Raw genomic sequence first — 27,551 nt, forward strand, 5'->3', positions numbered from 1 at the left:
AACAAAGGATGATGGGAAGGATCAGTGACGCAGACAGAACAGAAGAAGTCAGGAGCACAGGAAGCAGCCAATCAGAGTCAACTATACTCAGACCAGAGGGATTGGCTGATCCGGTGTTGGAATGGATCCGTGTTGCCATGACGTCGCAGCGGTGACATCACTCAGAGCCAACATGGCCGCTGCAGCCAGGACATTGTTGCAGCTCATTATTGATGCTATGCATCAAGCTTTACTTTCTGTTTATTACCTGTTTAACAAGGCATGCTGGGAAATCCCCCACTGTCACAGAGGAGCACTGATCCCAGATCAGACCAGTAGAGACCAGTGAAATCGAATTGAATCTTTAAAACCAGTAGAGTCCAGTGAATCTACTGAAGAGTCCGTTTGATCAGAGGAGGATAGATTTCTGATTCTTGACGTCTTGTGAAGTGGGTGTTGATGAATCTTCAGTTGTCCTCCTGTTAGAAACAATCAAAAGAATAGAACCAGTAGGAACCGGAACAGGTGCGTTCAGTCATCACTTCACCTGCAGGTGGAAACATTTTGACCCTTGAACTTTGATCTAAAACTGCTCTATTCAGATGTGAGTCCACTAGAAACCAGTAGGGGGCGCTGGGCTGCTGCAGCTCCTCTGTGCTCTCTGTGAGTTTCTCAGCTTGGACAGAATTCATTGATTCATTTGCACAGTTTGAATGTTTGTTAACGTGTGACAATAAAATAACGTGAAAACGACAATGACTCTGATTTGATATTTAACCTTATCTATTATTTGTGCGGGTCAGACACTTTTAGCCCACTCCAGCACAGTAGGTGGCGGTAATGCAGCTTAATGCTAGCTGCCACTCGCTTTTAAACAGAAGAAGAAGAAGAGGAACGCGGAAGCACCTGTAACAACAGTCACCGTTTTATCTGCGAGGTTCTTCTCATTAATCCACCGGAACCGGACTCGTCCTGTTCCACGAACCGAGCCTGTTCAGAAACTGGCGGTGAGTTCAACGTCGTAAGAACCGGCGCCGGTAGATCCGGTAGAGCTAACAGGCTAACTAGCTAACAGGCTAACTAGCTAACAGGCTAACTAGCTAACAGGCTAACCGGCTAACTCCTGTTGATCCCAGGGAAGTTTGAGGTCACTCCTCACATGTAACAAGGGTCATCAACCTCATTAACCCGGGTTAGTTATGACCCGGGTTAATGAGGACCTGGGTTAATTCTATGTGTTGGACGTGGTCAGAACAAAAAGGAGAAATGAAGATGAATTCATGAAGTAAAGGAACCGAGCGACCATCAGCTTTGAAGCACCTTCTTTAAATCGGGTTTGGATTATTTCACTCAGTCGTTCATTCGCGTCCATTTTACAAACGTGTCTGATTTTGTGCTGGATCGAAAGAAAGAGGAACTTCTCTGCTCTGTGATTGGTCAGCTGCTGTCTGAGGAGAACCTGCTGAGGTCAGTTTTCTCTTCTCAGATGAAATGTTTTCCCTGAAGACTTTTCTTCTGTGTGAGTCTGCGTCTGTGCAGCGACTGTTTTCCACCAACACCTTACCTGTGTTCACTCTCTTTACCAAGGTAACATCATCCGTGATCACTGTTCTAGCTCCTGTGTAGAATATAGATATATGACTAGTGCAGGTCCTGTATATAATCAATTATATATCACTAATGTAGGTACTGTATATAATCAATTATACATCACATAGTCATATATTTATTGATATCAACGTATCAACAGCTGTCTCTGTCTTTAGGATCCATGTTCTCTCTGTGATGAAGCGAAAGAAGAGCTGGAACCTTTCAAACACAGAGTGAGTCCAACCACATGTCCAGAGAAACATGTGTGACTGAAACACTGATAAATCTGGGACATTGTTCATTGGGTCAATTGTTGTTCCCGTCAGTGTTACGGTTGTTGATGGTCTTTGTTGTCATGACGACGATGATGGGATGAAACAGACTCTGATCCTGGTCAAGTTGTTGTAACAACATCAGAGTTTGTGTTCTGTCCTGCTGACATGCTACCTGTGATGTCTCTGTCTGTCCCGCAGTTTGTCCTGCAGCAGGTGGACATCAGTCTTCCAGAGAACAAGGTGTGGTTGGACAGGTACCGGTGGGACATACCCGTCTTCCACCTGAACGGACAGTTTGTGATGAAACATCGAGTGGACGTCCCTCTGCTGGACAGACTGCTGCGGGACGCGGAGACACAACAGACATGATCTTGTTATAACTATTGTTCAGAATGTAAATATAACAAAAGAAACAATGAATGAATCAACGTCTTTGTTTAAGAATTGTTCTCAATGTCCACAACGTGATGTCGGCGGCAGAAAATAAAACTAGTTAAAAAAACGTTGTCTTCCTTGTTGGGTTTATTGGCAGGTGGCCAACAAGGTAAAGGTTCAACAGCGCCATCTAGTGTATCTTCTTCTTTAGGGTCAGGGTAAAACCTGACCTTTAATGAATATGAAGAGGATCAGCAACTGTATGTAAAGACGGCGGGTGATAATCGTGTTTGAAACATCTGTTTGTTAATGTTCTCGTATGATGTCACACAGAAACAATAACAGAACAGTCTTTGTGTTTGAATATTAACCCTGAAAACGACACCTGAGTCACCGGAGTCCCCAGGCTCATCAAAGATTCACCTGCCAAAGGTTCAAAGTCTCTAACTGTTGAACCAATCATATCTCTAGGGTTAGGGAAGGGAGGGAGGTAGTGATGGAGGAGGTCAGGTTTCACTCGGGTGGAGGTGCGTTGATGGCGTCCGGCAGCAGAACGCTAGAGGTAAAGTTTGCTCTGCAGAGAGCAAAGAAGAAGATCAGCAATCTGCAGCAGGAGCTGAACAAGTAAGAAATACGAGCGGAACCAGGAGAATTAAACATTACAATGTTTCTGACGTCATGTTTTTAAATAAAGTGATGAAACGTTTGTGAAGCGAAATACCAAGAATCTGAAGCAGGTGGAGTTTCTGAGAGATTTAATGGTGATGTTTGACCTGAAGTAACAGATTAATGAAGCTGTAAACTAACTTAACTAACCCTGACTGAACTCATTTAAGAATGATGATGATGATGAAGAGTTCTCCAGCTGTTCTTTGTCTTTTAATGAACTGATCTGTTGGGTCTCGTGTGTCTTTGTGTTTCCAGAGAAACTCGATCAGAAGAGACATGGACGCCCAGCAAGGAGCTCAGGGACTCGCTGGTGGACATGTACAAAGGTAAAAGCTACAGACACTTTGTTACAAAAGGATTCAGACGTTTTAGGACTGAGACAAATAAAGAGCAGAGAATGAAATGATACAAAATAATATAATCTTATAACCTAATTCATTGCATTTAAACAGCCTTTTTCAAAGTTCTCAAAGAAGCTTTACATCGTGAGGGATAAAATAAGAAAAAAGAAAAGATGAGGTATACTAAGAAAAAAAACTGAATAAAAACATGGGGTGGGGGGGTTAAGCTGGGGAAGGCAAGAGGTGGGTTTCAAGGACGCTAGCAGTGGGTTTGCCACCTGTGTGTGTGGGGGGGGGTTAATGAGTTCCACAGAGAGGGGGTGGCGACTGAAAACGGCCTGTCAGCGTCTAGGGACCTGAAGGAGGCATCAGCCGATCTGAGGTGTGGAGGAGGTCAGAGGGGTCGGGTGGAGCCAGGGTTCCTGAGGGTCTTGTAGATGGAGAAATGGGGGGGTCAGGGGGGGGTCATGGAGGACTGGGGGGATCAGTTGATCCGGACAATAAAATGTTAAAAAAGACAAAGGATGTCGTCCCCCCGGCCGCAGGCTGACGCCTCTCGCTCGGTTGGCTCCAGCTTCCTGTGACCCTCAGAGGATCAGATGTGTCTGATGGACGCAGGTGATTCAATGATGTTCCTGCATCAAAGGATTTGTTCTAGGAAGTGATTCAATGATGTTCCTGCATCAAAGGATTTGTTCTAGGAAGTGATTCAAAGTCGTCAAAGATTCTGCAGCTTCAGATCCTCGTCCGGACTACAGAGACCTGGGCCCTGGTCAATAAGTCAAATCCCTTTCCCAACCGATATTCCTCGACCCTGAGTTGAAACATCCTGAGTTGAAGGAGAAGCTTTGAGAGTTAAACATGACTAACTTCACTCCAACAGAAGGGCTGGGGGGGGTAATTAACGTTTCCTGTTTAAAACAAAACGACCAGAGAAGAGATGTTACCAGTTTCTACAGGGGGGTAGAGTGGTCGTCCTCCAACCTGAAGGTCGGCGGTTCGATCCCCAGTCTGACCCATCTGCATGCAGAAGGGTCCTCCGGCAAGATGCTGAACCCTGAATGCCCCCCCCCCCCATAGAATAACAAGAGCAACTAGATGCACTGTATGAATGTGTGTGTGAATGTAAAACTGTACTGTAAACGCTTTGAGTCATCAAGACTAGAAAAACTCTTTCTAAATACAAAACCATTTACATTACACAGAAAACAAAAAACAAACAAATTGAACTGAAACATTGAAATCATATTACATGAGGAATATACAAAGAGGAATTGTTTTTTGTGCTTTCCACAATCAAGGACTTAAATTACTTCTATATTTGTATTCAGTTCGGACGAGTTCAGTCCCCATTGTAAACTTGTCTGTTTAAATGTGTCAGCAACAAAACAAATGTGCTTTTACTTTGAAGAGTAATTGCCAAACGGGAAGTGATTCTATGAATGACAGAGATCAGCTCCTGTGTCTCAGTCTGAAGAAATATAAAATAATCTGACTATAAAATTGATCTTTGTTGATTTTGACGTGAGATTTGACCCAGTTGTCCACAAAAGCTGTAGTTTATATGAGGACCTAAAAGAAGACATGTTCAACTTTGTCCCCAGACTCAAGAGAAACAACTTTATTTAGTTGTGATGACGATAATTATATGTTTATTTAATTGTGATGAGGATGATGCTTGCTGATCCTTGTTTTTATATTTGCGTGGGTGTGTCCAGGTGAAACCAGGAGGTTACATCTCTTTAAATGTTGCTTCCACAATGAATTGTGGGACATTTAGTCCTTTTCTCTCAAAGGATGGTTCCGTGTTCACTCTGCTAAAGGAGATAAGGAAGCGCTGAAGTTCCTTTCCTCATCATTTAGAGAATTCAAACAGCTCTTATTATATATTTTTAGATATGAAATATTTGGTCTCACTCCGTCTGAAGCTTCCTGAGATAGAAGTGCTGTCTCTTCATCACTGAGGAGCAGTAACTCAATCCATCAGGTGCTACCCAGCCTATTGTCATATCATGTTATGGATCACCTATATTTTCATATTAATGTTAAAATATTGAATTTTGAATATTATATTGATAGAATATCACTGATATTATTTGCATAGCAACCTGTCGAAGTCTTGAATGATAAATACATGAGTCTTATGAGGGCACTTTGTAGTTTGGCTGATTGATTCTTGTTGTTCTGGTTTGTTCTCTCATCGTTGATGCACTTATTTGAAGTCGCTTTGGATGAAAACATCAGCTAAATGAAATGTTATGTAATGTTAATGTTACTCAGAACCCCCATGTGATTACGTTTCATCAGTGAGGTGTAACCTCTCAGTTTGTCCAACAGGGGGAGCTGTGGTCCCTCAAACAGATGAACGCATCAACAGCAGCTTGAGGAGAAGTTACTTATGATCCACATGGTTTCCATGCCAACGTACTGACTGTGTCCAAATGTTCAGTTAAAGTCAAATTAAATGTTGTATTTCTATTTTTAACACATCACATGAATCATATTGCAGCAGCTTCTACTACGATTAGTACATTTTTCTTAGGATCCTTCTTAACTGAGTGAAATAACCTCCATAATAACAGCTGTTTGAATTCTCTCAACGAAGAGGAAATGCTTCCTGACTTATGGCAGAAGAAACATCAGACCCTGATTTCTTCTCTGTCACATTTGTCCAGTCAACAACAAACTAATGAACTTATAGTTCACAACATCATCATCACAACTTAATGCAAATATAAAAGTTATGGACACAATCATTTTTTTCACCACTCACAGTTATATGGTTTCTTCCAGGTATATCCCTCGCATTATCATATTCTTAACATTTATAACATATCAGCGTACATTCTACAGCACAGAGAACTGCACATTTTATGTGGATCTTCTGTTATAAATAAAATTGTTGTTATAAAAACACTGAGTGTAAAGGGAGTTGGATTTTCTCTGCACTGTGGTTCTTCTTTCCCAACTCGTTTCCTATTAACTTTCCTAACTCCTCCACATGTCACCTTGACCTTGTGACGTATTCCATCGGAGTCAAGGAATAGTGGTTAGGAAAGGAGATTATTCACTGTGCTAAACTAAGGCTAATACACCGTGGCACTTTTTACAAACAGCAGAGTCTCTGTTTGTGTGTGTGATTCAGTTCAGCCAGTGAAGCGTCAAATGAGAAGCACTTCCAGCTGAACAGAGCACAGGCGTGAACGGTTGCTTTAGTTTAACAGGCTGAACCGAGCTGGCAAACCTGTGACTGGGTCAAGGTCTCATCAGAATCTGAGGTGGTATTGAAAGAGGAGGTGTGAACCGGGCTTCAGGCTGATTTAACTCTTTCAGGTCATATTAACTTAGATTTGAATCTAGTATCAATGATATTGTTATTCATATCATTGTGATTGGTTGTTTAAGTATTGATTGTCCTGATCTTTGTAATGATACTTCTTGTTCCTGTTCAGTAACTGAGACAAGAAGAGGAAACTGAATTTATTCCCTTGCCTCAGTGATAATCCCTCGTCTGTCGCTGTCGCTCGCTCAGATCACATCCACCATATGACGGAGGAAACAGTTTTCAGTTTGTCGGAGCGGAGCCAGATTCCGCCCTCTCTTCTTCTGTGGTGTTTTCCTCCTCCACCAGATGCTAGGACAGTGTTACTGCACAGAAACAACATACATGTGTAAATGTACACAGTGACAAGTTTTCTATTTTATTCAAATCTTCATCCCTGTTTCCTCCAATCAATAAACACGCACACACACACACACACACACACACACACACACACACACACACACACACACACACACACACACACACACACACACACACACACACACACACACACACACACACACACACACTGGTCGGCAGATTAAAATAAAACATAAAGACAGAAGGAGATAAAGGCAGAGCGAGGATGTGAGTGAATACAGAGAGAGAGGAGGCATTCGTGTGAACTGTGTTTAATCTGCAGAGTGGGTGGTCCACAGACACACACACACGCACACACACACACACACACACACACACACACACACACACACACACACACACACACACACACACACACACACACACACACACAGAGTATTGTTATATGAGGGTGGGCTGCAGACAGGGTTGTTTGAACAGACTGAAGTAGCTGCTATTCATGTCTCTGTGTAGGAATCTGTGAGTGTGTTGTGTATTTGTATATATGTATAACAAAGATATAAAACGTATAAACATATTTATTAGTATAAAGCAATTTCATTAAATACATATAAACTGTAAAGTTTTAGAAATATATGTTTAAATGTTTGTAACAACATAAGCAAGTGTAGTGACCAGAGTCAAATCATTCTTAAACCAGAGTCAAAACTTTCTCATCCAACAAATTGGGTTTGTTATGTGCATTTGTGAAGTTCACTTTGTGTTTGATTCGCTCGAGAGTTTATGAGACGCGTGATTTAACACATTGACGCACAAAGCCAGAACATCAGGGTTAAAGTGACTGGAACAGTCTGGAATCATGATCCGACATCATTGATTAATAACTAAATGCATGTGATTGTCATTTTACAAGAGCCGAGCACACACACACACACACACACACACACACACACACACACACACACTCTCCTGCAGACCGTAGAGAATTTCTTCTTGCAGATGTTTTTTCCAGGAACATACATTTTACAGGTTTTTATAAAGATCAGTTCTATATGTGAGTGAAAAAGAGTGTGTGTTTCACCACCTCCGCTTCTAGAGAAAGTCCGAGAGGAAACGCTGATGATTTGCTTGAACCTGTCCAGCATCCGTCATAGTCAGCAAGTCTCCAAGATGCAGGCGCAGCATTTATTGTGTTTTATAAAACATGGAGGAAGGAGCAGCAGGTGACGCTGTAACAGTGTGTGCTCTTCTTCGTGTGTGGCTGTCGTCGTCGACTGTTTATTAACATCGCCACGGCGACTCCTCAGAGCCTGAGTCAGACGGGTTCTACTAGTGCTCATAGTTTCGGATCTCTTCTGCCAAGTGCTCTTCTATTTGGTTCATATTCGTTCTTCTAAATCTTCCGTGGTTTCTGCCGGTACTATGGGGCATGAAACCGGAAATGCGACTCCGGAAAGGATGAAGTTAGCGGACCAATCACAGCCTTGCAGAGCTTTGTCGTATAGTTAGACAAATTGGGCGACGCACGTAAGGGTTAGCTTGCGCCTGTGGGCCCCTGAAAACGCAGAAGCATGCACCGGCCTTTAATGTATCAAGTTGTCGACCTTCGATACATAATGTAAATACTATCCTGATTTTTTAATCGGTAATATATATTATGCCGAAATAATGGGAAATTACTATAGTTTGGGGGTGCTTAGTTATTTTTAAACATTTAACAATACCGCAATAAAACTTAACCCAAATAAGAGATTACGATGGTGGATCGTGGATCCTCGTGGTGGTGGCAGCTGATGTGGTGAACGTTCGGCTGGTGGATCAGTGATGGTCTGAGGAGGCCGATCCTTGGAGGGTCACACAGACCTCCATGTTCTCTGACTGCTGACCGGAGTCAAACCAGAGACAAACCGGAGTCAAACCAGAGACAAACCGGAGTCAAACCAGAGACAAACCGGAGTCAAAACGGAGACAAACCGGAGTCAAACCAGAGTCCAAACGGAGTCAAACCAGAGACAAACCGGAGTCAAACCAGAGACAAATCAGAGTCAAACCGGAGTCAAACCAGAGACAAATCAGAGTCAAACCAGAGACAAACCGGAGTCAAACCAGAGACAAATCAGAGTCAAACCGGAGTCAAACCAGAGACAAACCGGAGTCAAACCAGAGACAAATCAGAGTCAAACCGGAGACAAACCGGAGTCAAACCAGAGACAAACCGGAGTCAAACCAGAGACAAATCAGAGTCAAACCAGAGACAAACCGGTGTCAAACCAGAGACAAACCGGAGTCAAACCAGAGACAAACCGGAGTCAAACCAGAGACAAACCGGAGTCAAAACGGAGTCAAACCAGATACAAACCGGAGTCAAACCAGAGACAAACCGGAGTCAAACCAGAGACAAATCAGAGTCAAACCGGAGACAAATCGGAGTCAAACCAGAGACAAATCAGAGTCAAACCGGAGACAAACCGGAGTCAAACCAGAGACAAACCGGAGTCAAACCGGAGACAAATCAGAGTCAAACCGGAGACAAATCAGAGTCAAACCGGATTCAAACCAGAGTCAAACCAGAGACAAACCTGAGTCAAACCAGAGACAAACCGGAGTCAAACCAGAGACAAACCAGAGACAAACCGGAGTCAAACCAGAGACAAACCGGAGTCAAACCGGAGACAAAACGGAGTCAAACCAGAGACAAACCGGAGTCAAACCGGAGACAAATCAGAGTCAAACCGGAGACAAACTGGAGTCAAACCAGAGACAAACCGGAGTCAAACCAGAGACAAACCGGAGTCAAACCAGAGACAAACCGGAGTCAAACCAGAGACAAATCAGAGACAAACCAGAGACAAACCGGAGTCAAACCGGAGACAAACCGGAGTCAAACCAGAGACAAACCGGAGTCAAACCAGAGACAAACCGGAGTCAAACCGGAGACAAACCGGAGTCAAACCGGAGACAAACCGGAGTCAAACCGGAGACAAACCGGAGTCAAACCAGAGACAAACCGGAGTCAAACCAGAGACAAACCGGAGACAAACCAGAGACAAACCGGAGTCCAGAGTCAAACCAGAGACAAATCAGAGACAAATCAGACTGAAGCGATTGAGTGAAATAAACAGTTTCATTGAGATTAAACTGTATGCTAATGAAGTTTGTTTGATAAAAGCTCAGATTGACTCTTTTTGTGTAGATGTTTGTTGTACATCAGTATTTACTGTACGTCCCTGTGTATTAATATCTCTCACACATACACATGTGTGTCTTTGTTGTTGTGTGAGTGTGTCGGCGAGTGTGTGTCCTGTAAAAGTTGTGTCTCTCCCTGGCTTAATGTCGGTATCTAAATTCATGTGCGGCTTGGCGGCGGCGTGGTGTCGGCGGCCGGATCACAGGCGGATTGTGTTGGATTTGAGCTGAAGCCTCTTTAATCATCGTAACACCGTCATTAATATTCATGCAGTCAGCTGGAAACCCCCCCCCACACTCACTGCACCAAAGTTTCTGCACAAAATGTATTAAATACAGCTTAAAAAATTAATGGACTTTAGTTTAAAGTACATGAAGAACAAGGGGGGGGGGCACTCTTCCCCCGCCCCCCCCTCCCATACTTTGGACCTCTGATTGGCCTTTGAATTTTCTCTTTTTTCTGCAGATTTTTCATCTTTGTCAAGACTTCAAAGGGAGTGCGAGGCATGAACGGTCATTTAGAAGGATTTAAACACATTATCACATCTGTAATTGTACATGAATAATAAGAAGAGCTGCCGCGCACAATTAGCTCTGAGTCCACAAGGAGATCTGAGAAGGGGGAGGAAGGGGGAGGAAGGGGGATGAAGGGGGAGGCAGAGGACGACAGGAAATGGGAAAAGTTTCAAAGTGAAAAGGCTCAAATAGGAAATTATTCAATTACTGTAGAACAGCAGAACCAGGATCAGAGCCTGGACCTGGAGCAGAACCAGGATCAGAGCCTGGACCTGGAGCAGAACAAGGATCAGAGCCTGGACCTGGAGAACCAGCAGCAGCTGTTTCCTGCAGATCCTGGTTCTGCTGGTTCTCCAGGTCCAGGCTCTGATCCTGGAGAACCAGCAGAACCAGGATCAGAGCCTGGACCTGGAGAACCAGCAGATCCTGGTTCCATCCTGTTCCAGGTGAGAGACTGACAGTCCAATGTTTATCTTTCAGTTAATCCCAGAGTGAACGTGGAGCTGAGACATCGTCTTCCTTCACCTGCCAGACGCCCCCCCCCCCTGTCCCACAGGTAGGGACGTCTCCTCCACCTGTGCATGGGACTCGTGTTACATCACTTCCTGTTCCTACGTTCTCATGATGAACCTCCATCTTTGTTCTCTCCTTTTCCTTAGTTTGTTTCACATGTGTTTTACAGACACAACCAGGACCTGAACCAGGACCAGGACCTGAACCAGGACCTGAACCAGGACCTGAACCAGGACCAGGACCTGAACCAGGACCTGAACCAGGACCAGTGTCCTCAGGGTGAGTCTGACCATCATCATATTCATCTGAAAAGATAAAGTAGATAATGTGTTGTCTTAGCAACCTCACTGATTGATCAGTCCATCTCTCTCTCTCTCTGTCTCTCTCTCTCTCTCTCTCTCTCTCTCTCTCTCTCTCTCTCTCTCTCTTCCTCTCTCTCTCTCTCTCTCTCTCTCTATCTCTCTGTCTGTCTGTCTGTCTCTCTCTGTCTGTCTGTCTGTCTGTCTGTCTGTCTGTCTGTCTGTCTGTCTGTCTGTCTGTCTGTCTGTCTGTCTGTCTGTCTGTCTGTCTGTCTGTCTGTCTGTCTGTCTGTCTGTCTGTCTGTCTGTCTGTCTGTCTCTGTCTCTCTCTGTCTCTGTCTCTGTCTCTGTCTCTGTCTCTGTCTCTGTCTCTCTCTCTCTCTCCCTCTCCCTCTCCCTCTCCCTCTCTCTCTCTCTGTCCCTGTCTGTCTCTCAGCCCCTCCTCTCCACAGGAGCTCTGTGTCTCCGTTGTCCTCCAGGCCTTCAGGAGGATCAGAGGAGATGGAGAGGGACATGTCCTCCAGCTCAGGTCCTTCACCTCATGTAGAGAGCTGCAGAGATGATGGAGGACAGACAGGTCCTGGAAGTCCTGTTCTGAGAAGACACGTGGACACAGACCACAGGTGAGACAACCAACAATCATCATTTCATCAGGTTATGAAAGTGCTACTACTGTACTACTTCTTCTATTGTACTACCACTGTCCTACTACAACTGTACTACCACTGTACTACTTCTACTGTACAACTACTACTGTACTACTTCTTCTACTGTACTACCACTGTCCTACTACAACTGTACTACCACTGTACTACTTCTACTGTACAACTACTACTGTACTACTTCTTCTATTGTACTACCACTGTACTACCACAACTGTACTACCACTGTCCTACTTCTACTGTACAACTACTACTGTATTACTTCTTCTACTGTACTACCACTGTACTACTCCAACTGTACTACCACTGTCCTACTTCTACTGTACAACTACTACTGTACTACTTCTTCTACTGTACTACCACTGTCCTACTACAACTGTACTACCACTGTACTACTTCTACTGTACAACTACTACTGTACTACTTCTTCTACTGTACTACCACTGTACTACTCCAACTGTACTACCACTGTACTACTTCTACTGTACAACTACTACTGTACTACTTCTTCTACTGTACTACCACTGTCCTACTACAACTGTACTACCACTGTACTACTTCTACTGTACAACTACTACTGTACTACCACTGTACTACTCCAACTGTACTACCACTGTACAACTACCACTGCACAACTACTTCTACTGTACTACCACTGTACTCCTTCTACTGTACAACTACTGCTGTACTTCCACTGAACTACTTATTCTACTGTACTACCAATGTTCTCTGTTGTTAACGTCAGATGATTGTTTGAGTTTTGTGTCTTTACCGTCAGGGATGTAAATATCTTTTTCATCTGGACATTATACTGATAAACAGTCTTCTGATGCATCTCAGCTGTAGATAATTACACAATGATAATGTTGTTATAGATTTTCCATCATCTTCTCTTCATCACATTCATTAAACTTTATTACTTTTATCAAACCGCCTCTCGTTGTGTAATTTATGTTTCTGGTTCTTTTGTCTCGTTGGGGTTTTTCTGGGCGTCATTAAATTTAGATTTGATTTGATTAGTGAAGAGTCAGAGCAAGACTGAAATAGAACGAGAGTAAAAGCAATGGAGGCGTGAAGAGAGCGAGGATGATTAGAATCAGTGACAGTGTCAGCGTCGTATTTACCTGCTTTATTAACAAGACGCCGTCTGACCTTTAAGGTGATATGAGAGAATTATTAAAGCTGCTGCGTTCATATCTGATCATGTGACACCTCAGCTCAGGTTAAAAGACCTGAACTCACAACACTTAGGTCACACTCTAATGAAACATACTCTGTGATGATGTCACACTAGTCCTGACCAATCACAGCCTCAATGACCAACAGTCAGCTGCAAATTCAGCATCTTTCCGTGACCTCACACAAATAAAAGTCCCGATGCTTTATGTCGGATTTAATTTAACCCAAACCCTCTGATTGTTTCTTTCTTTCTATATATTCCCTACTTCCTTGTTGACACTTCACACCTGACACTTGAGTTAGAATTTTTTTGAAAATGTATAGTTTGTAATTTTTATCATGTTTCTACTCAGTTTTCATCATGATGTCGTGATCGGTCGAGTTCAGAGTTTTGATCGAGACAAAAACATCTCGTTTCTACTGAAGGAGCTGGACACTGTCAGACGGACCAATCACAGGGTAACACACACACACACACACACACACACACACACACACAGACACACACACACACACACACACACACACACACACACACACACACACACACACACACACACACACACACACACACACACACACACACAGAGACACACAGACACACACACAGACACACACACACACACACACACACACACACACACACACACACTCAAAAGCATTAGTTTGTGGATGTTTCAGTTGCAGGCGGAGCTGCTTCAGAAAGACAAGGAGCTGGAGAGAAGACGATTTGAGGAGGAGCTGAGAAAGGAGGAGAGAGAGAGACCTGCAGGTTCATATCTAATCACTGATCGTCTTTATATATACAGTCTCCTCTCCTCACCTCCTCCTCCCCTCTCCTCCTTCTCCTCCCTTCCTCTCCTTGTCCTCCCCTCCTTCTCCCCTCCTCCCCTCTCCTCCCCTCCTCCCCCTCCCATCTCCTCCTCCTCACCTCCCTTCCTCCCCTCCTCCGCTCCCCTCTCCCCCTCGCCTCTCCTCTCCTCCTCTTCTCCTCCTCTTCTCCTCAGTTGTCTTGGAGGAGGTGTGGTCGGCTCAGAAGGACAGAGATCAGGCTCTGATGTCACGACTCCTGTTGGCCAATGAGGAGAGAGACGAGGCGTTGCTTCATGCAAGTCGACTTCTACAGGCGGCAGAGTATGACACACACACACACACACACACACACGTTTGTACTTCTAGCTTAGTGAGGACACTCATTGGCATAATGCATTCCCCCCCCATCACAAATAAATGTCTAAACCTTAAATCTAAGTCTTAACCCCTAAAGAGTCCATTAAAGGGGGGGTCACAAAGTGAGAACTGTCCTCTTCACCTTCATCTTCACCTTCTTCTTCACCTTGATCGTCATCCTCACCTTCATCTTCTTCACCTTCTTCTGAGTGGAACTGGTGGTGTCCACGGTGTGATGGGTCTGTTTCCGGACTCTGGAGACGTACAGGTCCTGGATGGGGGGGGTGCAGGCTGGAACCAACGATTTGTTTCTGCAGACCTGATCCTGTTCGGTGGCCGATCCACACCAGACAGTGATGGAGGAGCATGAGTCTGGTGACGGCGGTGTAGAACTGGAACAGCAGCTTCTGAGGCAGGATGAACTTCCTGCGCTGGCACAGGAAGTTCATCCTCTGCTGGGCCTTTTTGGTGTTGTCGTCGATGTTGGAGGACAACTTTAGCTCCTGGAATATTGTCCATCCCAGAAATCTGAAGGTCTCCACAGCAGACCCAGTGCTGATAGAAGGTGTTTATCAGGGACCTGTTGGTGCAGGTGTTGGTCCGGGGTTCCACCGGTGGTTTTAATGACTCTTTAGAGCATGAGCTCCAGAGGTTTGGAAAGTCGTGTGTGTGTCGTTCAGGCAGCCAGCGGCCGCTGGGTCCTCTGGTGCTACGTCTGTGGGGGGGTCTCAGGCGAGTGTGCTGCCTGTGGTGCGGCAGCGAGCGTCGCTAGTTCACAGATAATAACAAGCAGAATCATCAGCAGAGACCATGAGCTCCTCTCAGCCTTCACACACTGAAGCTCACACACAGTCAGTCACTGAGGAGGAACAGGGTGTGATCAACAGTCAGGCGTCGTTGGATGAGTGAGGTACAGCATCTATCTACTCCCTCTGAGCTCAGAACTGTATTCTTTAGAGGAGACTAATCAATTCCTAGATGAAACATTCAGAAAGTCTGTTGAAGTGAGCGACTACTTCAATGACACTGACAAGTGCATTAAATCCGTTGGAATACTGAAAAGAATGTTTGGCTTTGACCTCTCGGATGAAAAGAAAAGCTTCCGTCTCAAAAAACATATAACAACTCTGAGAAAAGCAATAAAAGGCCAAACTGTGAGAAATACCAGAAAGTAACGTGATCATAGGTCATCACACAGGGTTCCCTTCCTTCCCCTGTTTGTTTCCACCTGTCTATCTCTCTTTTCTGACCTCTCTATGCGGAGCCTCACAATAGAGTCACTAAATATTAATGATGGGACCCAAAAGAGCTCTAGTCTCTGAAGTCTCAACTCAAAAAACGTTTTTACAGGAAACACATAAAATCCCAACAGATGAGACAGACTGGAGCTTATGGTGGAAGGGTTCATGTTTCCTTGACCACGACACTAATTTCATTGCAGGGTTGGACATCACCATCCCCAACATCTGAGGTTGTGAAGGGACCCCCCCCCCCCCACAGTCAGCGCCTCAGCAGTATCATAACACATCTGGAGTTATTAGACACATGGAGAGTTAAACATCCGCAGGCCAACACACCTGGTTTAGGGTTAACAACAATAGGGTGAACGCAGCTAGACTAGATAGGATCTACATTTCCCAAAGTCTCAGCTCCAGACTATTGCAGAGCAACATTAGTCCAGTTGGTCTCACAGATCATCATTGTGTCACAATAAAAGTGAAGGGTCAAGTCCCACTGGTTTTTAACAATAACCTGTTTCTGAGCAGTGGAGAGCAAAGCAAGTGTTTGAAGCTGTGGTGGGAGGTTGCTATTATACTTCCCATTCAAGTGCTAGGATAAAGGCAGAGGTTAAAAAACTTGAAGATAGCATTAAGAGCATAGAAGAAAAATCCAGATCCCGGTGCAGGTCAATTTCTGGAGGAGAAGAAAGTGGCTCTGAGCTCCTTCCTGCAGGAGAGAGTGAAGAAGCGCTGGTGAGGTCTTGTTCCTTTAGCTGAAGGAAATGGTTTTTTTTTTATTTGGGGCAGAGTGATGCAGTATTAAGTGCAGAGAGGACGAGAAAGCTGCTTTAGATGCCGAGTTTACACTGGAGGATCTCACAGTTTCCGTCAATCAGGTGTCAATAGGACAGACTCCAGGTATTGATGGCCCCCCCGGCTGACCTTTTAAACAGTTCTGGGCTATCCTTGGGCCTGATCTGCATCAAGTCTTGCTGGAGGGTTTTGGAACAGGATCCCTTTCTGCCTCTTGTCAGAGAGCAGGAGGCCGGTTGCCCTTCTTTGTACAGATCACAAAATACCCTCTAAAGCGTTTTCCAACAGGTTGAAGAACATCTTAGAAATAGTTTTTCACTCCGCCCAAACCTATTGTGTGCCTGACAGGACAATCATGGATAATATATGTCATTGATATATCCAAATGTTTTAATATTAGCTTTGGTGTTATTTGTATTTTAGTTTTTGCTGTTTGTCAGGAAGATATTCAGGTTCTCCAAAGAACTCTTTCTCTTGAAGGAAAGGCTTCTTCTGCACGGGTGACCAGGGGCAAGAGGGAGGACTTGCTGCTGGGTCAGTGGAGGGATCAGGCAGAAGCCAGTCTGCCTGGAGGTCTTGAGTTAGGGAAGGCGTGTTTAGCACTTTGAGGAGTTTTTTTAGGCACTGATTACTACCAAACAAAAAACTAGGAGGGAGTGAAGGAAAAGCGTGTGCTGGGTAGATGGAAATGGTTGCTACCCCAGTTGTCATATAGGGGAAGAGATTTGATTTCCTATAATTTGGTCTCCTTGAGTCTTTGGCACAGACTTACTGCTCTGACACCAACAAGAGGCCTGATGGAGAGAATTCAGAGAGCAATCATCTGGAAAGCACTGGGTTCGCAGTCTTCTACCAGGGAGTAATTCACCTTCTCTTTCAGACTGCGAATAGCACAGAGACTGAAATGGTCCAAGCCGGTTCACCACAGCTCGTCTGCTGCTGAGGAGACGATCTGAACCTCGGGCAGCCAGAGTTCTGGGATCTCACTGGCTGATGCCAGTTTACAGCTTGGTGCTACAGGCACGTGATACCGGAGAGAGTCCAGGCTCGTGGTTGTTTGAAGAGCCTTTGGTTTTTAACATCTTTGATTAGACCGGAACCTTGAAGTCCAGTAGTTTCTGCTCTCACACTGAGTTCAGTGACCTCGGCTGGGAGCACTCCTTGATCTTTTAAAAAGGTGGTTTCAGGGATTTTCTTTGTTTTCCCCTTTGTTTTGTTTGTTTTTGGCCCAATAATTTCGATTCGCCAAGTTGGCCGTTTGGCTGACAAGCAGGAACCCTCTTAAACCCAGTGTCAGTGTGGCCGGTGCTGGTTCTGGTGCTGGACCTGGTGCTGGTGCTGGTGCTGGTGGGACTGCTGAATGAAGCCTGAGAGCTGAGTGTGCTGACTGTGACACGAGGGCCAAGGTGCAGACCTTCAGTGACATGTGGGCTGTTGGGGGGGGGGGGGGTGTTATCTTGTCTGGGTGGAGATGGACAACTCATCAGTTATTTGTAATGAGACTTTTTTTTTTTTTTTTTTATGTTGTTTATCGTGGATTTTTCTTTTCTGTTTGTTTTGTTTAGTTGGGAAAGTTTTTTTTCTCTCTGATAATGTCTCAATAACTTTGAAAACCAAACCTCTCCTTCTCCTCTCCTCTCGTCCTCCTCTCCTCTCGTCCTCCTCTCCTCTTTGGTAAAGACTGTGAAATGAGCTCTCACTGACAAATAGACCGGAAAATCTAATTAGAGATGATACCTGCCCCCCCCCCCTCTCCTCCTCTCATCTTCTCCTCCCCCCTGGATGAGAGGGTAATTGATATTTGAGCCACAATGCTTTTTATGAGGGACAGAATATGGAAGAGCATGTTCCATCTGTCAGACTGTGTGTGTGTGTGTGTGTGTGTGTGTGTGTGTGTGTGTGTGTGTGTGTGTGTGTGTGTGTGTGTGTGTGTGTGTGTGTGTGTGTGTGTGTGTGTGTGTGTGTGTGTGTGTGTGTGTGTGTGTGTGCGTGTGTGTGTGTGTGTTTTCCTAATAGAAGCAGCAGCCTATTATACCTGTGTGTGTTTGTTCCTTTTAGGTTGAAGTGTGTTTGTGTTTTAGTTGAAGTGTGTGTGTGTATGATGAGGATATTGGTGATAAGGATGATGATGATGATGAAGGAGATGACTCTTAGATGCTTAACAAAGTACAACAGGTTTTCCAAAAACATGTGAATAATCCAAAAAGGCAAGTTTCTTGTAATGAACCGTAATAATCTATAAACCCTCATTGTACCGTTCCTGTCTCGATGTGGAGAATCGTTTCTCACAGTTTTTTGGGGTAATTCTGTTTTAAATCAGTTCAAAAGTCAAGTTATGATGGAGGCAGAAGTTTGTCTAGAAATGTGAAATATTCAGTCTGATGGGAAACTTTTGAGAAACAATAAATGAAGATTTATTCTTACTCGGATTTGATTCCAGTAATGGTGTGCAGCAGTGTTTCTGTTGAGTGAGGTGTGAGTGGGAGAGTTAATGACGGCTGTGGAGCGAGCCGAGCCGAGCTGAGCCGAGCTGGATGGGCTGTAAGCAGGGTGTTAGAGGAGCTTTATTGGAGGCGGCCGGTCTTTCATTACCTGCTGTTCCCTGCAGAGTGGATTCGCCTCGGCCACCTTATTACAGTTTATTACAGCAAAACAGCAGCAGGCTAAATGAAAAGAGCTTCCCAGGAGGAGAGGCAGGAGATCAGCTAGTTACCAATACCACGTCCACAGTTATGACTGTGTGAGAAATACACTCCAGAGCCGGGAGCAGTCTGTCCGCTCGGCCCTCACAGCTTCACAGTGATTTTAAAATGATAAAGTTTCAGGTGGTCTTCAGGGAGCATAGGACAAAATGACTGCACAGCTGCTGTAGCTCCGCTGCTCAGGTCATCAAGCTGCTGCAAAGATCTAAGTTTCATTAGGTTAGCATTGGGAACGCTGGGGGGGGCATCTGTTTGAGGCCGGTTTAAAATACTTTAAGCCCCGATTCACCTTTTTTCACCCAGCATTCCACCAACCAATGAAGAAAATACAACTTTAAGGCTAGCATTACATCAAAAGAGCCTTAACTTAGTTTAAAGAATTAATCTAGAATGTCTGTAGTTTTCGTCCAGGATGTCTGTAGTTTTCGTCCAGGATGTCTGTAGTTTTCATCTAGGATGTCGGTTGTTTTCGTCCAGGATGTCTGTAGTTTTCATCTAGGATGTCGGTTGTTTTCAGTCAGGATGTCTGTAGTTTTCATCTAGGATGTCTGTAGTTTTCATCCAGGATGTCTGTAGTTTTCGTCCAGGATGTCTGTAGTTTTCATCTAGGATGTCGGTTGTTTTCAGTCAGGATGTCTGTAGTTTTCATCTAGGATGTCGGTTGTTTTCAGTCAGGATGTCTGTAGTTTTCGTCCAGGATGTCTGTAGTTTTCGTCCAGGATGTCTGTAGTTTTCGTCCAGGATGTCTGTAGTTTTCATCTAGGATGTCTGTAGTTTTCATCCAGGATGTCTGTAGTTTTCATCCAGGATGTCTGTAGTTTTCGTCCAGGATGTCTGTAGTTTTCATCTAGGATGTCGGTTGTTTTCAGTCAGGATGTCTGTAGTTTTCATCTAGGATGTCGGTTGTTTTCAGTCAGGATGTCTGTAGTTTTCGTCCAGGATGTCTGTAGTTTTCGTCCAGGATGTCTGTAGTTTTCATCCAGGATGTCTGTAGTTTTCGTCCAGGATGTCTGTAGTTTTCATCTAGGATGTCGGTTGTTTTCAGTCAGGATGTCTGTAGTTTTCGTCCAGGATGTCTGTAGTTTTCGTCCAGGATGTCTGTAGTTTTCATCTAGGATGTCTGTAGTTTTCATCTAGGATGTCTGTAGTTTTCTATCAGGATGTCTGTAGTTTTCGTCCAGGATGTCTGTAGTTTTCATCCAGGATGTCTGTAGTTTTCATCCAGGATGTCTGTAGTTTTCATTCAGGATGTCTGTAGTTTTCATCCAGGATGTCTGTAGTTTTCATCCAGGATGTCTGTAGTTTTCATTCAGGATGTCTGTAGTTTTCGTCCAGGATGTCTGTAGTTTTCATCCAGGATGTCTGTAGTTTTCATCCAGGATGTCTGTAGTTTTCAGTCAGGATGTCTGTAGTTTTCATCCAGGATGTCTGTAGTTTTCATCCAGGATGTCTGTAGTTTTCAGTCAGGATGTCTGTAGTTTTCGTCCAGGATGTCTGTAGTTTTCATCCAGGATGACTGTAGTTTTCAGTCAGGATGTCTGTAGTTTTCATCCAGGATGTCTGTAGTTTTCATCCAGGATGTCGGTAGTTTTCAGTCAGGATGTCTGTAGTTTTCATTCAGGATGTCTGTAGTTTTCGTCCAGGATGTCTGTAGTTTTCGTCCAGGATGTCTGTAGTTTTCGTCCAGGATGTCTGTAGTTTTCGTCCAGGATGTCTGTAGTTTTCATCCAGGATGTCGGTAGTTTTCAGTCAGGATGTCTAGTTTTCGTCCAGGATGTCGGTAGTTTTCAGTCAGGTGTTTATTTGTTGTTTTCCCCATGAACATGAGCAGGGGAAACACAAATATTAAAACTCGTTGTGTGTTTTCAGGTTGGAGAAAATAAACCTGGACGACACAAACATGGTAAAAACACACTGTTGTCTGAAAGGTTTTATGTTTGAAGTCCGATGTGTAATCGATCAGATGATTAATTGAATTATTTCTGAACAGGATGTGGACGAGCTGCTTCAGTGTGTCTGTGATGCAGACTCCGCCCAGGAAGTGGAAGAGTTCGGGTCAGTGCTGGTTCAGCGTCTGCGCTTGGCTCAGCAACGTCGAAATGACATCACTGCACAGGAGATGAAGGCTGTGATGGAGGAGAGAGACGGCTCCGTTGCCAAGGTGACTTACCTGTCTGACTGTTCACCTGTCTCTGGCTAGAGCTCTGATATATATATATTATACATATATTCTGTTATTCTGATATATGTTTTGGTAATATTCATATTTTAATATTTTTGTTGTCACTCCTGTGCAGAAGCAACATTGTGTTTTCAAATGTCCGAACCACAAACTAGTTGTGATGTCAGTAGACACACTAATGGACACTACAGTTGCCATGGTAGTTCAGTAACACAGATTGTATATTTGCACACTCATGGGGGGGGGCACGTCTGCACGACAAAAACGAGTCGTGAAGAAAACATAAAATCGTATAAATAAATGTGTGAACCATCTGAGCTATTCCATTACTGAAGATAGAAACAGGATCCGAGTGATGGATTCTGGAATGACTCATGTAATGGTATATATATACCAGTATATATATATATATATATATATATATATATAGTTTTTTTACTTGTTTGAGAGAAACCGTCATGTTCTCTGTCTGTGATAAGTTTGAGATTGGTGATAACTGATCATAGATATTGATCGATGAACCGTCCTGATCATGTTGAGGATTAACTGTGATGTTTTCTTTAGTTATTCTGTTGTGCTTATCAATCAGACTTAGTTTATAGATCAGACATTTTCTCTCAGGTCTATGAAAAAAATGAATTTGATAAAAATCTGGATTAAGTGTCAATAAATAATCAATGAGTGAAGATTCAGAAACTGATTAAAAATACTGAAGAAGAGAAGCCAGACTTTCTCCCTCCCATCTCTTCTCTGATTATTATCAAGTTTATTACAAAAACCTGCCGAGAGCTGGCTTTATTACCCACAATTCATCTGGATTCATATACCACTCTGGGAGCATCAGGAAGGGGGGGATGAAAAAATATGACTGACAGAGAGATGGCAGAAAGAGGGGGGGACTCCCAGCATGTTTGAGGTTGGTAGTGGACTCAATACACTCCACCTCCTCCCGATTATGTCACAAATAAAGATCCAATCAGGAACCTTCATCTGCTCCCTCATTGTGACTGACAGGCTGCTGTCACCAAGGCAACAGATCTCCAGCCGCACGGTAACCAGAGCAACATCGTCTAGGAAGCAGAGGACAAGGGATGTTGTGATTCTTTAAGTGCAGCAAGAAGAAGAGAAGTCATGCAGTACTCATAGGAGTGATGCAGTACTCATAGGAGTGATGCAGTAACTGTAGGAGTGTTAATTTTGGCAGCTATTTTTGATTTAGTCTTAGTCTTTAGACGAAAATGCATATTAGTTTTAGTCACATTTATTCATTTTTATCCTTCTTAGTTTTAGTCTAGTTTTCGTCGACGAAAACTAATTACATTTTAGTCTAGTTTTAGTCACATTTAATAGCCACATTAAACTCCTTATCTTCCCTTCTCAGGTCCAGGGACCCCCTGTGTTGTGTCTACAACTGCGTAGTACTAGTCTAGCTTGCAGTACTTAGGTTGTCCATTAGATGTCCCTCCTATAGGTCTATAGCAGGGGTCGGCAACCTTTACTATCAAAAGAGCCATTTTGCCCCCTCTTCCCCCAAATAAAATTTGTCTGGAGCCGCAAAACATATTTGATAACAAAGCTGATAAAATTTTATATAAAGTTTTACTATACTAATCTGTAGATTATTGCATTTATGAAATTATAGAACAACAATAAAGAAAACTGTTGACATTTTATTTATTTTTACCTGTTACAACAAAGGGAAACACCAAATGCTTATGAAGAGGAGAAGAAAATACACAGGCAAGTGTAGGCCTACTTTGAAATAAATTAAACGCAGAACTATGTAGGGTTATTTGAGTCATCCCCATATTTGTGGGAAATGTATGAAATAAGAAGTACCCTATTTTTAAATAAATAAAAACATATAGCTGCAGCCTATATATTTTAGTTGGCGTTGGCGAAATGTGAAAACAAAAAGTGAAAGCAGATCAGACCGGAGGAGGAAACTGAAGCTCGGTAGAAACCAGCTGCAGCTTCTGCTCTGATCCAGAAGCTGCGGCGCTGATCTCAGAGCAGCTGAGACCAGAGGAACTCTGTGTTTTCACTGTTTCCATAGTTAAGAAGCAGCCGGGGAGTCAGTGAGCGGCCTGCTTCATGTGAACGAGCTCTGATCTCACTGTGTCTCTGAGCGAGTGGGCGGGGCCAGGGGGCGGAGCCTCGGGACCGGAGCGCTCTCTGGGAGCGAGCACACACACACTCACAGACACACACACTCGCCGCTCCGGGTACTTCATGACGGCCTGATACGATTGTGTTTTTAAAAATTGTTGTGACTTAGTCAACCGCCAACATTTTCGTTTCGTCTCGTCTCGTTAACGAAAATTAAAATAGATTTCGTCATAGTTTTTATTTTCAAAGATCCTTTTTCGTTACGTCTTCGTCTCGTCTTAGTCATGGGAAAAGGGGCGTTAACGAATATTTTTCGTTATCGTCAACGAAATTAACACTGACTCGTAGGAGTGATGCAGTAGCTGTAGGAGTGATGCAGTAATACGAGTGATGCAGTACTCGTAGGAGTGATGCAGTAGCTGTAGGAGTGATGCAGTAATACGAGTGATGCAGTACTCGTAGGAGTGATGCAGTACTCGTAGGAGTGATGCAGTACTCGTACGAGTGATGCAGTACTCGTACGAGTGATGCAGTAACTGTAGGAGTGATGCAGTAGCTGTAGGAGTGATGCAGTACTCATAGGAGTGATGCAGTACTCGTAGGAGTGATGCAGTACTCGTAGGAGTGATGCAGTAGCTGTAGGAGTGATGCAGTACTCGTAGGAGTGATGCAGTACTCGTAGGAGTGATGCAGTAACTGTAGGAGTGATGCAGTAACTGTAGGAGTGATGCAGTACTCACAGGAGTGATGCAGTAACTGTAGGAGTGATGCAGTACTCATAGGAGTGATGCAGTAACTGTAGGAGTGATGCAGTACTCGTAGGAGTGATGCAGTAGCTGTAGGAGTGATGCAGTAGCTGTAGGAGTGATGCAGTACTCATAGGAGTGATGCAGTAACTGTAGGAGTGATGCAGTACTCGTAGGAGTGATGCAGTAGCTGTAGGAGTGATGCAGTAACCGTACGAGTGATGCAGTACTCGTAGGAGTGATGCAGTACTCGTACGAGTGATGCAGTAACTGTAGGAGTGATGCAGTAGCTGTAGGAGTGATGCAGTACTCATAGGAGTGATGCAGTACTCGTAGGAGTGATGCAGTACTCGTAGGAGTGATGCAGTAGCTGTAGGAGTGATGCAGTACTCATAGGAGTGATGCAGTACTCGTAGGAGTGATGCAGTACTCGTAGGAGTGATGCAGTAACTGTAGGAGTGATGCAGTAACTGTAGGAGTGATGCAGTACTCACAGGAGTGATGCAGTAACTGTAGGAGTGATGCAGTACTCATAGGAGTGATGCAGTAACTGTAGGAGTGATGCAGTACTCGTAGGAGTGATGCAGTAGCTGTAGGAGTGATGCAGTAGCTGTAGGAGTGATGCAGTACTCATAGGAGTGATGCAGTAACTGTAGGAGTGATGCAGTACTCGTAGGAGTGATGCAGTAGCTGTAGGAGTGATGCAGTAACCGTACAAGTGATGCAGTACTCATAGGAGTGATGCAGTAACTGTAGGAGTGATGCAGTACTCGTAGGAGTGATGCAGTACTCATAGGAGTGATGCAATAACTGTATGAGTGATGCAGTACTTGTAGGAGTGATGCAGTACTTGTAGGAGTGATGCAGTAACTGTAGGAGTGATGCAGTACTCGTAGGAGTGATGCAGTACTCGTACGAGTGATGCAGTAACTGTAGGAGTGATGCAGTAACTGTAGGAGTGATGCAGTAACTGTAGGAGTGATGCAGTACTCGTAGGAATGATGCAGTAACTGTAGGAGTGATGCAGTACTCGTACGAGTGATGCAGTAACTGTAGGAGTGATGCAGTAAACATTCTGATGTCCGGATGTGGATGTGGAGCTGGTTCCAGCGTTCAGGAGCCAGGACAGGAAACAGTCCTGATGTTGATGAGTGTCTAGGCGTGAGATGACCAGGGCCTGGACCAGAACCTGGACCAGGGCCTGGACCAGAACCTGCACCGCCTTCTGAGTGAGAAGGGGGCGTGTCATCCTGATGTTGTACAGCATGAATCTACAGGACCATGTTGTTGCAGTAATGTTGGCAGAAAGGGAGAGTTGGCAGTCGAGTGTCACACCCAGGTTCCTAGCAGTCTGAGTGGGGGTTAGCATGGAGTTGTCAAAGTTAATAGTCAGGTCGTGGGTGGGAGAGTTTGTCCCTGGAAGGAAAAGTAGTTCAGTCTTGTCAAGGTTAATCTTCAGGTGGTGAGCGGTCATCCACTGAGAGACGTCAGTCAGACAGGCAGAGACTCGTGCTGCTACCTGTGTTTCTGATCGGGGAAAAGAGAGGATGAGTTGGGTGTCATCAGCGTAGCTATGGTAGGAAAAACCATGTGAGTGAATGACAGAGCCGAGAGTGTTGGTGTACAAAGAAAAGAGGAGAGGACCCAGGACCGAACCTTGAGGGACCCCAGTAGTGAGAGGACAAGGTTCAGAAACAGATCCTCTCCAAGTTACCCAGTAAGTGCGTTCGTTGAGGTAGGAAGAGAGCAGGGAGAGAGCAGGGAGAGAGGAGGGAGAGAGGAGGGAGAGAGGAGGGAGAGATCAGAGCCTGAGACACCCAGGTCCTGGAGGGAGAGGAGAGAGAGAGGAGGGAGAGAGAGAGGAGAGAGAGAGCAGAGCCTGAGACACCCAGGTCCTGGAGGGATGAGATCAGGATCTGGTGGTTCACTGTGTCAAATGCAGCAGAGAGGGTTAGTAGCAGTAATGCAGTACTCGTAGAAGTAATGTAGTACTCGTGGAAGAAATGCAGTACTTTTAGGAGTAAAGCAGTCCTTAGTAGAAGTAATGCAGTACTTTTAGGAGTAAAGCAGTCCTTAGTAGAAGTGATGCAGTACTTTTAGGAGTAAAGCAGTCCTGAGTAGAAGTGATGCGGTACTCGTGGAAGTAATGCAGTACTCGTGGAAGTAGTGCAGTACTTGCTTGTGGGAGTTATTGCATCAACACTCTACACTGAGGGTTGAACTCTAGTGATCTAGTGATCACTCAACTGTCGGTCACTAACCTCCACCAATTTCGCTGCTCCTCCATCTTTTAGCACCCGCCCCTCCACGCTAACACTTTAATCCCGCCCTCGCTCCGCAGCCGCGCTGAAATATGTCTCAAACGTCGCCGTAATCCTCAGAAGAGAAGAAGAGAGAGAGCACTCCACGCTGGAAGATCCTCCCCCCCTCCTCCTCCCCTCTCCTCATCTCTGAGGGATTATGTCCCACTGCCGCTAAGGCTTCTGGGAAATATTAGAAAACAGGGGGAGGGGTTTCATAGCCATCCTCTCTCTCTGACTGTCGTATATGAAGCTGCACATTTAATAATTTAGAAACAGGTTGTCGGTTTGATTCCAGTGCTCACAAATCCGATCATTGATAATCAGATCATGTGTACACTAACACATTCAAACAGATGCACCAGACAGTTTTATATATATTTATTAGGGCTGAACGATATATCGAAAATCTATGGTCATCGCGATATCAACGTGCGCCTGCAATAAATGGTGTTTCATGCGCTGTGAATTTACGTTCTGCTTGTCAATATATTTGGCCAATCAGATGGAGCCCTGCTACCCTAGAGGATAAATTGAAGATATTCAGATCATTAACAGGTTTTCTCTGTCAAAAAAATCATTGTCGGAAGAAGAATAAGAGAATAGAGCTCAGTGTGAATGACAGACACAGAGAAGCAGTAAATTAATGTTAAAACTGTAAATATAACTGTTCAGGCTCCAAACCCGGATGAAAAGCCTCTGACTGAACAAGTGGACTAAGTGGAGAAGTGCACCTGGTGTCCGTGGTCCCTGCGTCCGTAACCAGGGACTGTTCATCTGTATTTATTGCAAGTCCTATGGTCATCCCGATATTAAACAAGCTTATCGCATATCTCATGTTTTCCTAATATCGTGCAGCTCTAATATTTATGTGAAAACCTGTAAGCATTCTAAGCTGATTGAATAGAGGCGGAGCTCAGCCCTCCTGCTAAATGTGGTTATTCTTCAAAACATTTTTAGCTGAATATGAAGCTTTTCAAGGTGAGTTGGTGGCTCCCCAAATGATGTTTGAATACGTCAGATAAGGATTAATTAGACTATAATAAGCAGTTGGTAAACATTTCTGAGGGACCAGACTT

The 27,551-nt window shown here is 44.3% G+C and overlaps 3 protein-coding genes across 3 annotated transcripts in view; all 3 read left to right on the forward strand.

The window, feature by feature from the left end:
• Positions 1–735, forward strand: part of traf3 (TNF receptor-associated factor 3) — an 11,110-nt gene extending 10,375 nt beyond the window's left edge. Inside the window, exon 14 of the mRNA XM_061082390.1 lies at positions 1–735. This exon is cut by the window's left edge and continues 94 nt beyond it. The gene's annotated coding sequence lies outside the window, so the exon portion shown is untranslated.
• Positions 736–864: 129 nt separating this feature from the next.
• c12h5orf63 (chromosome 12 C5orf63 homolog) lies at positions 865–2,345 on the forward strand. The gene is made up of 4 exons (XM_061083102.1): positions 865–986; positions 1,466–1,566; positions 1,746–1,802; positions 2,043–2,345. Exons 2-4 carry the CDS (start codon positions 1,471–1,473, stop codon positions 2,211–2,213), a joined length of 324 nt encoding a protein of 107 aa, XP_060939085.1. The 5' UTR covers positions 865–986; positions 1,466–1,470; the 3' UTR covers positions 2,214–2,345.
• Positions 2,346–2,788: 443 nt separating this feature from the next.
• mipol1 (mirror-image polydactyly 1) overlaps positions 2,789–27,551 on the forward strand; it is a 37,081-nt gene continuing 12,318 nt past the window's right edge. Inside the window, exons 1-10 of the mRNA XM_061083101.1 lie at positions 2,789–2,843; positions 3,144–3,214; positions 11,058–11,133; positions 11,260–11,369; positions 11,826–12,012; positions 13,584–13,689; positions 13,912–14,002; positions 14,238–14,364; positions 21,005–21,038; positions 21,126–21,296. Coding sequence (XP_060939084.1) covers positions 3,205–3,214; positions 11,058–11,133; positions 11,260–11,369; positions 11,826–12,012; positions 13,584–13,689; positions 13,912–14,002; positions 14,238–14,364; positions 21,005–21,038; positions 21,126–21,296 — 912 coding nt within the window. The 5' untranslated portion in view covers positions 2,789–2,843; positions 3,144–3,204. The remainder of the gene's footprint in view (positions 2,844–3,143; positions 3,215–11,057; positions 11,134–11,259; positions 11,370–11,825; positions 12,013–13,583; positions 13,690–13,911; positions 14,003–14,237; positions 14,365–21,004; positions 21,039–21,125; positions 21,297–27,551) is intronic.

Source organism: Limanda limanda, chromosome 12 (assembly GCF_963576545.1).
Source record: "Limanda limanda chromosome 12, fLimLim1.1, whole genome shotgun sequence".
Taxonomy (NCBI): Eukaryota; Metazoa; Chordata; class Actinopteri; order Pleuronectiformes; family Pleuronectidae; genus Limanda; species Limanda limanda.

Excerpts from the sequence above, each read along its gene's own strand:
- c12h5orf63 (XM_061083102.1), top strand. The coding sequence starts at position 1,471 with ATGTTTTCCCTGAAGACTTTTCTTCTGTGTGAGTCTGCGTCTGTGCAG. Across the intron at positions 1,567-1,745 it reads TGTTCACTCTCTTTACCAAG|GATCCATGTTCTCTCTGTGA; the intron begins GTAACATCATCC and ends CTCTGTCTTTAG. Across the intron at positions 1,803-2,042 it reads TGGAACCTTTCAAACACAGA|TTTGTCCTGCAGCAGGTGGA; the intron begins GTGAGTCCAACC and ends TCTGTCCCGCAG.